Below are 13,665 nucleotides of genomic sequence, written 5' to 3' on the forward strand. Positions count from 1 at the left end.
TAAAATTCTAAAGGGATTAGACAGGCTAGATGCAGGAAGATTGTTTCCGATGTTGGGGAAGTCCAGAACGAGGGGTCACAGTTTAAGGATAAAGGAGAAGCCTTTTAGGACCGAGATGAGGAAAAACTTCTTCACACACAGAGTGGTGAATCTGTGGAATTCTGTGCCACAGGAAACAGTTGAGGCCGGTTCATTGGCTATATTTAAGAGGAAGTTAGATATGGCTAAAGGGATCGGGGGTATGGAGAGAAAGCAGGTACAGGGTTCTGAGTTGGATGATCAGCCATGATCATACTGAATGGCGGTGCAGGCTCGAAGGGCCGAATGGCTTACTCCTGCACCTATTTTCTATGTTTCTATGTCTGTCAGTGGGAGAACATTTTGGAGATAGTGATCATAATTCTGTCTCCTTTACAACAGCATTGGAGAGAGAGAAAGGAACAGACAAGTTAGAAAAGCATTTAATTGGAGTAAGGAGAATTATGAGGCTATCAGGCAGGAAATTGGAAGCTTACATTGGGAACAGATGTTCTCAGGGAAAAGTATGGAAGAAATGCGGCAAATATTCTGGGGATATTTGTGTGGAGTTCTGCACAGGTACATTCCAATGACACAGGCAAATTATGGTACAGTACAGGAACCGTGGTGTACAAGTCTAGTCAAGAAGAAAAGAAAACCTTATGAAAGATTCAGAGAGCTAGGTAATGTTAGAGATCTAGAAGATTATAAGGCTACTAGGAAGGAGCTTAAGAAGGAAATTAGGAGAGCCAGAAGGGGCCATGAGAAGGCCTTGGCAGGCAGGATTAAGGAAAAACCCAAGGCATTCTACAAGTGTGTGAAGAGCAAGAGGATAAGACGTGAAAGAATAGGACCTATCAAATGTGACAGTGGGAAAGTGTGTATAGAACCGGAGGAAGTAGCAGAGATAATTAATGATACTTTACTTCAGTATTCACTATGAAAAAGGATCTTGGTGATTGTAGTGATGACTTGGAGCAGACTGAAAAGCTTGAGCATGTAGATATTAAGAAAGAGGATGTGCTGGAGCTTTTGGAAAGCATCAAGTTGGATAAGTTGCCGGGACCAGATGAGATGTACTCCAGGCTACTGTGGGAGGTGAGGGAGGAGATTTCTGAGCCTCTGGCGATGATCTTTGCATCATCAATGGGGATGGGAGAGGTTCTGGAGGATTGGAGGGTTGCGGATGTTGTTCCCTTATTCAAGAAAGGGAGTAGAGATAGCCCAGGAAATTATTGACCAGTGAGTCTTACTTAAGTGGTTGGTAAGTTAATAGAGAAGATCCTGAGAGGCAGGATTTATGAACATTTGGAGAGGTAGAATATGATTAGGAATAGTCAGCATGGCTTTGTCAAGGGCAGGTCGTGCCTTATGAGCCTGATTGAATTTTTTGAGGATATGACTAAACACATTGATGAAGGAAGAGCAGTAGATGTAGCGTATACAGATTTCAGCAAAGCATTTGATAAGATACTTCATACAAGGCTTATTGAGAATGTAAGGAGGCATGGGATCCAAGGGGACATTGCTTTGTGGATCCAGAACTGCCTTGCCCACAGAAGGCAAAGAGTGGTTGTAGAGGGGTCATATTCTGCATGGAGATCGGTCACCAGTGGTATGCCTCAGGGATCTGTTCTGGGATACTTACTTTTGTGATTCTTACAAATGACCTGGATGAGGAAGTGGAGGGATGGTTTAGTAAGTTTGCTGATGACACAAAGGTGGGAGGTGTTGTGGGTAGTGTGGAGGGCTGTCAGAGGTTACAGCGGGACATTGATAGGATGTAAAACTTGGCCGATGGAGTTCAACCAAGATAAGTATGAAGTGGTTCATTTTGGTAGGTCAAATATGACGGCAGTATATAGCATTAATGATAACACTCTTGGCAGTGTGGAGGATCAGAGGGATCTTGGGGTCTGAGTCCATAGGATGCTCAAAGCAGCTGGGCAGGTTGACTCTTGGTTTAAGAAGGTATACAGTGTTTTGGCCTTCATCAATCGTGGAATTGAACTTAGGAGCCAAGAGGTAATGTTGCAGCTATATAGGACCCTGGTCAGACCCCACTTGGAGTACTGTGCTCATTTCTGGTCACCTCACTACAGGAAGGATATGGAAGCCATAGAAAGGGTGCAGTGGAGATTTACAAGGATGTTGGCTGGATTGGGGAGCATGCCTTATAGGTTGAGTGAACTCGGCCGTTTCTCCTTGGAGTGACAGAGGATGAGAGATGACCTGATAGAGCTGTATAAGATAATGAGAGGCATTGATTGTGTGGATAGTGAGAGACTTTTTCCCAGGGCTGAAATGGTTGCCACAAGAGGACACAGTTTTAAGGTGCTAGGGAGTAGGTACAGAGGAAATGTCAGGGGTAAGATTGTTCCTCAGAGAGTGGTGAGTGCGCGGAATGGGCTGCCGCCAATGGTGGTGGAGGCAGATACGATAGGGTCTTTTAAGAGACTTTTAGATCGGTACATGGAGCTTAGTAAAATAAAGGGCTATGGGTAAGCCTAGTAATTTCTAAGGTAGGGCCATGTTCGGCACAAGTTTGTGGGCCGAAGGGCCTGTATTGTGCTGTAGGTTTTCTATGTTTCTGTGTTTCTATATAAGAACTGGCAAATTAAGTTGCAGCTGTATCAAGCCATGGTGAGGTTACATTTGGAATACTCTCTGTAGTTATGCTTGCCATGCTCTTGGAAGAACGTAAAGGCTTTGGAAAGGGTGCAGAATAGGTTCACCAGGATTTTAGCTGTAAGGAGAGTTTGAACAAACTTGGATTTCTTTCTCTGGAAGGCCACAGGCAGAGGAGCAACTTGACAGAAAAATAACTGAGGTTTAAAGCAGATGTGCGAGTATTTTTGTTTTGCAAAGAGAGTGGTAGATGCCTGGAGCATGCTGCCATGGGACGTGGTAGAAGCAGATCTGACAGTAATGCTTAAGAGGCTTAAACATTTGCAACTGATAGGAATCTGGACTTCTCTGTGTTCAGTGGGTGCATCATTTCCACAAAATGGAATTTCTAGTAACTTGACCAGCATTCAGGTTGTGGTGACTACCTGTCCGGTGGCTTTATTCCTTTTTCAGGAGGGTTCTGTGTATAAATGCTACTTGGTGTGAGACTGAGCTAAACTCGGCTGACCTTTCTGGAGAGGATGGTGGATTAGGGAAGAAAACAGGAGGAACTAAAGCAAAGGCAAACTTGTTGATAGCCCTTTGTACTCCAGTATTAGATTGCTGAAGACGTTTTAAGTTGGTCCAAGTCTTGTAGTCTAGCCCAGATCTCAGGCCTGGACTCTCTGTTGAACTTAAGTTTCACAAGATGTAAAGTCATGTACTGACATACAGTGTTAAGAGCTAGTTTACAGTTAGGCTGTAAATTCTCTTCCTGGCCTGTAGCTCTACTTATTAGATAATCCCTCTATAAACCCAGCAAAATGTCCACATGGTGAACCAGACTAATTCCACATACAACTAAAGTTGTGCAAAGAAACAAATTGAATTCAGCTATCATTTGTAAGAACATGAAATTATACACAGTTGTTTTCTTATGCCATCTGAATTAGTGATGTGGATATGTTACATATTGTTTTATTAATTTCTTTGCTGCATACCAATTTAGCAGTAATACATATGGCAGCTCTATTCATTTGCTTTGCCAAGCCCGTGAGCCCAGGCTTTCAGGAGTGCAGTCCATCGCCTCTCTGAGTGGTCCTCAGACAATGCCTTTTGATTTATTTTTGGGAAGCTTATTTCAGGCAAAATACGTGTTGTTCTGTGCAGTTGTTGCCTGAATGCAAAGTTCTGCTTTGGATACTTAATCTAACATAACTTGAATACTTGCATTGTCAACATTTAGAAGTAATAACTTAGCCCTTTGTCATAACTTTAATCTGGGGTAAAAATAAATATTAAATGTTCATGTGTTTTTCCATTGACTTTTCATTGAATAAGGGATTTGACATCTAAAATCCAAAGGCCTTGCCTCTGTCATGAAGTCCTGCTTTGTCAGTGATAGACATGTAGCACTGAAGACTGCGTTAGAGCTCTTCTGCAGCCAGAAACCTGCATAAAGTTCATTTTTTTTCAGATAGGTCTTTCAGTTCCCACTTTAATGGAGAAGGTGATAGGTTTAATATCAGGTCTGAGCAGAGCTCCTTAAATATCGGGAACCTGTTGCTTGCTTTTGCTGTCTCTGGTTCTTGACAGGCTGGGTGCATAGAGGATTTCCTCATTGGAGAATTTGGAAATAAGGGTCCCCATTTAAAAATAAAAGATCTTTCACTTAAGGCAGACATAAGTCATTCATGAAGGATTGTGGGACTTTAAGTGCTCTTAAGGCAGAGGTTGATGAGTCGGTTTGGAAGATTACTTGAGGTAGACTGGAATGTAGAGTTGAGTTTATGAATGCATCATCCATGATCCAAGTGAATGGCTAAGCTGACATGAGTGACCTCCTCCTGTTCCTTATCTTTTTTTCTCTTATCGATAGCAGCTTCATGTTGCCAGCTTGACCAAAAGTTCAATGTAGCTACATCTACACTTGTCCACGGTGGTAGTTCTTCACCACTTGGACTTCCAGTGGAATGACTTAGATCAGATCATTAACCCATTACTTAAATCTAGAACACACGATAAATACGAGTATGTCCAAGAAATGTGTTGGTGAATTTGTATGGAGCCTAACCTCAATGTAGAGCTTGCACTCTACTTGGGTGTTCATATCCCAAGATCTCAACATTTGTTTTTGAAGTATTTTCTTAAGGAAATTCAGTAACAGACTATTATCTGTAATTCTGTAATTGGGGCTTTCTGTAGTTAGAATTTGAACTATCTTCATATGTGGTCACTAAAATTTCTGCTTCTGATTGAAACCCAATTTTAATCTTCATACTTCTATGTTTATATCCTTCAAAAGTAACTTTTTCTCTTTTTCTCTTTTTCCTTGTGGTCATGATTTTTAAATTTGTTTTACAAATCATTTAAGCACTCATGCCTCAGTTACCTTTGTTCTTTACTCAAGCACACAGTATTTTGTGTTGCAGAGATTAGTTTTGTGGCCACAGTATGTTTATTATTATTTCATTGACTTGGGAGAGCAGCATTTTGTTATTTTGTATGACATTTATGTTCATCTTTTTATTCTGTTAGTTAATTTTGTACATTTAAAACAGGCAACAATGGAAAAACTATTTAAAGAAAAGATGCCCAAGAAAAGTAGCAGATGGTGGTTTTCGTGGCGTGGAAGAAAAACCAGTGTAAAAGTGGTATGTTTTCCTGCTATACCCAAGTCTTAATTTGTTGTGTAAATGAAGGGTCTTGGCCCAAAACACAGACTGTTTACTCTTTTCTGTAGATGCTGCCTGGCCTGCTGAGTTCCTCCAGCATTTTGTGTGTGTTACTTGGATTTCCAGCATCTGAAGATTTTCTCTTGCTTGTGCTCGCTATAGGGTTGTCCTATTTAATTTCTGACTATGGCATTAAAGGGTTAAATTTTGATTTCTAAATCTGGGTCCTGCAGTTTTAAGTGGTAACAGTGCACAATTCACTTTTTATCATCTCTCGTGCTTGCAATAGCTGGAGGTCATGAAGAGTTAGGCTATTATACCACTTTCCCAGTAGAAAGTTGGAGCCTTCCCTGCAGGAGAGTCCAGCTTTAGGAAGCCAGACTAGGGATTCTCATGGGATCTATGTTCAAATGATTCATTGTAGAATGTTCAGTTTACCCTTGTATGCTGCAGTTCTTTGCATAATCTGCTGGATTCCAGCAGCTGCCAACCTATTCCAGCAATGCAATTATGGAGGCATTCATTTCAGAGAAATATAATTCATGCAATAGATTTTTATGAATAGAACACACACACAAATTTGTAAGTTACGAATTGGGCTGACATTCCGCACATGAATTACACATCGGTTTAAGTTAAAATGGATTGAGGTTAAAAATTTGACATATTGACCATAGGAAAATAAAAGTGTTTTGTGACTCATGACCACCAGATGGAGGAAGAGAGCTGCTGTAAGATACCTTTTAAAGCAAGACTTGTTTATGGAGCACACTTTACAACTCTAGGATGTTGCAAAGCATATTACAACCAAGCCATACTTTCCAAAGTGTAGTCACTACTGTGATGTTAAAAATGCATCACCCAATTTCTTCAGAGTAATCTCTCTCAAGTGGCATTGTGACATCAATGAGACTAAATGAAGATTTTAAATCTGGATTTTTCATTTCTATTTTTATAATGGAAATACTGACTAACAGGGCAGTGATCAGAAACATATCAAATTGGATATCAAGCATAAATGAAAGCACTTAATTAGCTCATCATTCTTGTTAATTTACTCCTGAATATTGCTCTGATATCAAACTATACTTAAGTATTAATTATTGATCTGTTAAAAAGAAGCTTTGGTAATCCAAACAACACACACAAAATGCTGGTGGAACACAGCAGGCCAGGCAGCATCTATAAGGAGAAACATTGTCGATGTTTCGGGCCGAGACCCTTCGTCAGGACTAACTGAAGAGACAGATACTAAGAGATTTGAAAGTAGTGGGGCGAGGGGGAAATGCGAAATGATAGGAGAAGACTGGAGGGGGTGGGATGAAGCTAAGAGCTGGAAAGGTGATTGGTGAAAGTGATACAAAGCTGGAGAAGGGAAAGGATCATGGGACGGGAGGCCTAGGGAGAAAGAAAGGGGGAGGGGGGAGCACCAGAGGGAGATGGAGAACAGGCAGAGTGATGGGCAGAGAGAGAGAGAAAAAAAAACAAACAACTAAATATTGTCAGGAATGGGGTAAGAAGGGGAGGAGGGGCATTAGAGAAGTCAATGTTCATGCCATCAGGTTGGAGGCTACCCAGCCGGTATATAAGGTGTTGTTCCTCCAACCTGAGTGTGGCTTCATCTTGACAGTAGAGGAGTCCATGGATAGACATATCAGAATGGGAATGGGACGTGGAATTAAAATGTGTGGCCACTGAGAGATCCTGCTTTCTCTGGTGGACCGAGCGTAGGTGTTCAGCGAAACGGTCTCCCAGTCTGCGTCGGGTCTCACCAATATATAAAAGGCCACACCGGGAGCACTGGACGCAGTATACCACACCAGCCGACTCACAGGTGAAGTGTCGCCTCACCTGGAAGGACTGTCTGGGGCCCTGAATGGTGGTGAGGGAGGAAGTGTAAGGGCAGGTGTAGCACTTGTTCCGTTTACAAGGATAAGTGCCAGGAGAATTATACGTTGACCCCGGAGGCTGGTGGGGTGGTAGGTGAGGACAAGGGGGACCCTATCCCGAGTGGGGTGATGGGCAGATGGGGTGAGGGCAGATGTGCGGGAAATGGGAGAGATGCGTTTGAGAGCAGAGTTGATGGTGGAAGAAGGGAAGCCCCTTTGTTTAAAAAAGGAAGACATCACCTTCGTCCTGGAACGAAAAGCTTCATCCTGAGAGCAGATGTGGCGGAGACGGAGGAATTGTGAGAAGGGGATAGCATTTTTGCAAGCGACAGGGTGGGAAGAGGAATAGTCCAGGTAGCTGTGAGAGTCTGTAGGCTTATAGTAGATATCAGTAGATAAGCTGTCTCCAGAGATGGAGACAGAAAGATCAAGAAAGGGGAGGGAGGTGTCAGAAATGGACCAGGTAAATTTGAGGGCAGGATGAAAGTTGGAGGCAAAGTTAATGAAGTCAACGAGCTCAGCATGCGTGCAGGAGGCAGCGCCAATGCAGTCGTCGATGTAGCGAAGGAAAAGAGGGGGACGGATACCTGTATATGGTTGGAACATGGACTGTTCCACAAAGCCAACAAAAAGGCAGACATAACTGGGACCCATGTGGGTGCCCATGGCTACACCCTTGGTTTGGAGGAAGTGGGAGGAGCCAAAGGAGAAATTATTGAGAGTAAGAACTAATTCCACTAGAGGAAGGAGAGTGGTGGTAGAGGGGAATTGGTTTGGATTCCAGACCGAAACATCGACAGTGCTTCTCTTTATAGATGCTCCCTGGCCTGCTGTGTTCCACCAGCATTTTGTGCGTGTTGTTTGAATTTCCAACATCTGCAGATTTCCTCGTGTTTGAGCTTTGGTAGTCATTTATTTTGAGACGATGGGAGTTGCAACTACTTTGTTTTAAACATTAATACTATTTTGAACTTCTGTCCCAGCTCACCTTGAAATAGGTTAGAAAATGATGAGATATTGCTGGAAGCAAACTGCAACTGGGTATTTGTTAGCAAAATGATTTGATGTAAGAGAGTGCACAGACAAAGCGCTATATGACTGTAATTTGCATAAGCTTACTGCCTTTGTGGCGTTAAGCACACAGTTACAAAATCTTGCAACAAACATCTGTTATAAGCTCCTGTGAGATTGAGTTTGCTATAAAACTACAGGAGGCTATTTCTTGATGTTATAACTCATAATAGAATAATTTTCTTTATTTTCTGACTCTCAGCGTATGCAAAACAGGGCAATATTAGAGTATAAATGGATAAATGAGCATATTAGTAAATTTTATTTGGAATATCTAATGCCTTTTGAAATGATTTATTTGTACTTAGCACAAACCCATAAAATTCATCTTAATATTCATAGATTTCAGCTGAGTATTCCTTGTTTTCAATTGCACTTAACCCTAATTGTGCTAGCAATGAATGTAAGCAGTTTGAATGCAGAACTAGTTATGATTCCTTGCTTAGCTTGATGATAGATGCTTATATCTCTTCACTGTATAATAGTATACAGTTGGCATTGAATAGTATGTGCTATTTAGGAAAACAGGTTAGGATTATCTATTATTCATTTTTAAAGCCTTTTTCAGCTGAGTTTTTCATCAGGGTATCTTGGATTTTTGTTATTTAATGACATTTTGGAAATGAACAATGACACAGTGGTCCAATACTTTATAAATTTTGTGGCGTAATCTTGAGGAATTGTTATGCTAGAGATGTAATTTTTGCATGTGATTTTTCTTTTGAGAGAGGAAACATATGTCAAAGTTATCTATTACAGGAACCAGAAATTGAAAAGATCCAAAGTGAGCAGAATGCGGGAGAGCTGTCTGCATTCCCTGGAAGCAGGTATTAAGTTGCTGCAAACCTGATTGACTCTTGCTTTTAACAGCTTTTGTTAATTTTGTCCTAGTGTCACTGTTGAAGGACTGTCAATATTGTTGGCTTTAAGGGACGTGAGCAAACATATCAATGTCTTATGGAAACCTCTGAGACTAACTGTTCTTTCCAGCTTCCAAGTTATACAGATACTAATAATGTAATACCTTAAGGACTTAATGCAAATTATTGCTGTGAATATTTTAAAATGCTCTGATAGAAATCTATTAAACATTCAAACACACCAATTTATGAAACTCAACAATTTACACAGAAGATTAAATTATCACAGTTGTTTGAAATAGGAAACCTGCAAGTCTGGCACGGCAGATCTATCAGGTCCCATATTTTAATATTGTATCAATAATTCTTGTCACGCTTCCTGGTTCTTGACCACCTGTGCCAAATCCTAACATAGGATGAGCAGAAAAGCACAGAATTGTAAGCTTCTTATGGTCTCGGTAATGCCCACCAGAAGCTGTGAAAGAACAGTCTAAATTCACTGGCTTCTCATTCCCCTCCGTTGCCCCTTTCCTCCGCTGTGAGGAAACATCTGGCCTCTGCCTTGTGCATCACTCCTGTGTCATGGCTGAGATTAGAAGTTTCCACATGGGAAACAGCAGGCTTAAATTCCTGTCCTACCATCCAAAACGTAGTATGTTTTGCACCATGGAGCTGAAACCATAACTTACAAAAATGAAATCAGTTTGCTGACACGCATTTGCCACACAGCCAAGACCATTTATACAAAGGTGGAATATACATGCTTCATTAACATTATGTTCCAGAGCAGAATTATAAAATAGTGCACGTTGTGTTTATCCAATGGATATAAGCAGGGAAATTCCACTTTCTCATGAAACAATGCAGTCTTTGTGACATTTGGAACTCTGTTTAATTTTATATTTAAAAAAGCACATTTTAAATGGTAACCTGTAATGTTCAATTTATTAAAAAACATTAAAATATTAGATGTTGGTAACTGAGTTTTAAAGGGGGCTCTTTGTTGCCCTTGTTTTTTATAGTATGGTGATGTGGTTATTAGTTATTTTGCTAATGGAATTGCTATAGCTAGTCTTGTCTTTGAACTTCTGTTAGGTTAAAGGATGAATCATCATCAAGTGATGAAGATGTCAGGATGATCAATCAAAATAGTAGTGTGGCCCAGCAAGATCTTAACCTGTCATCTTTACCCTGTGTTTCATATGTGAAGTCCCTTCGACTCAGCTCCGACCAGCTCGTAAGTACAAAATAGATAGATAGATAGATACTTTATTCAACATTTTTTCCAATGTCCCATACACTTATTGTAGCAAAACTAATTACATACAATACTTAACTCAGTAAAAATATGATATGCATCTAAAATCACCCTCTCAAAAAGCATTAATAATAGCTTTTAAAAAGTTCTTAAGTAGTTTACTTAATACATTGAGTCCTAACCCCGGCACTTTAACATATCTTACTCCTGGCGGTTGAATTGTAAAGCCGAATGGCATTGGGAAGTATTGACCTCTTCATCCTGTCTGAGGAGCATTGCATCGATAGCAACCTGTCGCTGAAACTGCTTCTCTGTCTCTGGATGGTGCTATGTAGAGGATGTTCAGGGTTTTCCATAATTGACCGTAGCCTACTCAGCGCCCTTCGCTCTGCTACCGATGTTATACTCTCCAGTACTTTGCCCACGACAGAGCCCGCCTTCCTTACCAGCTTATTAAGACGTGAGGTGTCCCTCTTCTTAATGCTGCCTCCCCAACACGCCACCACAAAGAAGAGGGCACTCTCCACAACTGACCTAGAGAACATCTTCAGCATCTCACTACAAACATTGAATGATGCCAACCTTCTAAAGAAGTACAGTCGACTCGGTGCCTTCCTGCACAAGGCATCTGTGTTGGCAGTCCAGTCTAGCTTCTCGTCTAACTGTACTCCCAGATACTTGTAGGTCTTAACCTGCTCCACACATTCTCCATTAATGATCACTGGCTCCATATGAGGCCTAGATCTCCTAAAGTCCACCACCATCTCCTTGGTCTTGGTGATTTTGAGACGCAGGTAGTTTGAGTTGCACCATATCACAAAGTCCTGTATCAGTTTCCTATACTCTTCCTCCTGTCCATTCCTGACACACCCCACTATGGCCGTGTCATCAGCGAACTTCTGCACATGGCAGGACTCCGAGTTATATTGGAAGTCTGATGTGTACAGGGTGAACAGGACCGGAGAGAGTACGGTTCCCTGCGGCACTCCTGTGCTGCTGACCACCGTGTCAGACCTACAGTCTCCCAACCGCACATACTGAGGTCTATCTGTCAAGTAGTCCACTATCCAATCCACCATGCACCATGCATCCAAAATGCACGGTGGGATGATGTTGGGATATAAATGCAAGGTCTGTATAAAAGCTGCTATGTGCTAAGGGTCCCAGGAGTTCTGTACTATGTGTTTGTTCTTAAATAATATCTAGAGCAGGATGTTCCAGGCAGCTCAGAACAATTCTCTGTCAATCCCCTTAGTATCTGTAAACTTGTTTCAAATTGCCCTTTGTTTTCCAAATTCCAGGAAAACAAATTTATGTTGGATCTCCTTTTAATTTAATCCTTGAAACCCTGGATCAACCTAGGAAAATTGTGCTGTCAAGGACAGAAAGGCTTTTCCAATGAATAGTGCCTGGAACTGATTTCAGAAGTTCAGTTTTGACCATGTGATTGTAGTATAACTTTTAAGTTCTAGTGCTCCATCCTTCGGACATTAAAAAACAACATCTATTAACACTTTGGATTATTTTCTGTTCTTCCAGGAGTGAGTTCTACTTTCAGTGCAGTGTACCTTTGGCTTAATGGATTCAAACTGAACTGCTTGATCTCTGTAGTTAAAGTGACATAATCAATATGTGTGTTACATTATAAAAGGTTAAATCCACAGTGAAGGAACTGGTTATTAGAGATCAAAAGAATCTAACTAACTGATACAAACCATGTTGGTTTATTTGAATTGCAGAAAAGCCTTCAACTAAAGGATGGCCCAAACGACGTTGTGTTCAGTGTCACCACACAATACCAAGGCACGTGCCGTTGTGAAGGAACTATCTACCTCTGGAACTGGAATGACAAAATTATTATTTCTGATATTGATGGAACAATCACAAGGTGCATTTTAATCAGATGTATATTTGTATTTGAGTGCACGGAATACCAGTGAAATAGTGAATAAAATATCTTGTACTTATGCAGGTCTGATGCCTTGGGACATATCTTACCCACACTCGGTAAGGATTGGACGCATCATGGAATAGCAAAGCTTTACCACAAAGTTAGCCAGTAAGTTTCACAGCAGATCTTACATCATTTTGTTAATTTTATCTTGGATATTTCTTTTTTTGTGCTCTGTTACTCCGTACAGGCCAATGAAAGTTGACAGTATCTGAATTCAACACAGATAAATCAGAAACAAAATAGAAATAAAACCGGAATATGCTGGAAACGTGCAGTGTCAGGCAACCATTGTGGATAGAAAGGTACTGTTCAGTGACCTTTCAAAGCCCTAAAGTACATTTATTATCAAAGTACAAATATGTTACCATCTACAACTCCGGAGGTTAATTTTCTTGTGGGCATATTCAATAAATCCAAGAACCATCAATGAAAGACTGCACCCAACAGGGCTGACAAGCAGCCAATGTGCAAAAGACAGCAAACTGTGCAAATACACTTATTGCAACATATCCTACCGTGCAGAATAATAGTGTTTTGATATATTGTCACTTATGAAGGCAAATGTAAAAGCTGGTTTGCACAGTGAGGACGGCTGGCCATAACATTATTGAGTTCCTCCTACTATGAGGCTTTTAAAAGACCATGGGATATTTTATTTGCAGCTGAACTTGTAAGTCAGTCTGATGATGGTGCTCTGATAATGTGCTTCAGTCATGGAGTGGGGCTAATACCAATGAGTTCCAGACTTGTGCAAGAGCAACCACTACATGATTTTTTTTGTTCATTAATTCAGTTCTTAATTTGTGAAGTAGTTAATGAATTTAGACAATTTTTTATTACCATTACTCCGTGCTGGAGGTTGTTTTTTTCTATTGTAAAGTGCGGTTGTACTGAATTGATTATTAGATTTGGAGGCTGTATGGAAAATTCACATTTTTTGACTCCAGTGGCTGCCTAGGAACAACTCTGACTGGTGCGATGATATACTTCTGTTGATGGAGATAACTGATCACATTTGTCTGGGCCATTAGTGAGTCTCCGGAATTTGTCTCCATGCCATTCTGGAAGTGAAAAATCTAATTACAGCTACTGAGAAGATAGAAGTCCTCTGATTATATTGTGTAGCAAAATTATAAACATGAGCATGCCAATTTCATTATCTTCCTCCTCATGACTATCAGTATTATTGCATAGAATATAAGAATTAGAAGTTGGAGTAAGTTGTTCAGCTGAGCTGTTACTAGAATATCAACTACTTGTGCTAACTTCACACACGAGAAAGTCTGCAGAAGCTGGAAATCCAAAGCAACACACAAAGTACTGGAGGAACACA

At 40.8% G+C, this 13,665-nt stretch overlaps 1 protein-coding gene across 4 annotated transcripts in view; it reads left to right on the forward strand.

Moving 5' to 3' along the window:
- The window catches only part of lpin1a (lipin 1a), a 122,738-nt gene that overhangs the window by 87,629 nt on the left and 21,444 nt on the right, over positions 1 to 13,665 (forward strand). For all 4 annotated transcript variants that reach the window (XR_012100298.1, XM_073056932.1, XM_073056933.1 and 1 more), the window contains 5 exons: positions 5,187 to 5,279; positions 9,020 to 9,087; positions 10,216 to 10,357; positions 12,118 to 12,266; positions 12,351 to 12,437. Coding sequence is in view for 3 of the 4 variants with exons in the window: in XM_073056932.1 (XP_072913033.1) it covers positions 5,187 to 5,279; positions 9,020 to 9,087; positions 10,216 to 10,357; positions 12,118 to 12,266; positions 12,351 to 12,437 (539 nt within the window). In the remaining variant the exon portion in view is untranslated. The remainder of the gene's footprint in view (positions 1 to 5,186; positions 5,280 to 9,019; positions 9,088 to 10,215; positions 10,358 to 12,117; positions 12,267 to 12,350; positions 12,438 to 13,665) is intronic.

The sequence above is a fragment of the Hemitrygon akajei genome, chromosome 9 (assembly GCF_048418815.1).
Source record: "Hemitrygon akajei chromosome 9, sHemAka1.3, whole genome shotgun sequence".
NCBI classification, from domain to species: Eukaryota; Metazoa; Chordata; class Chondrichthyes; order Myliobatiformes; family Dasyatidae; genus Hemitrygon; species Hemitrygon akajei.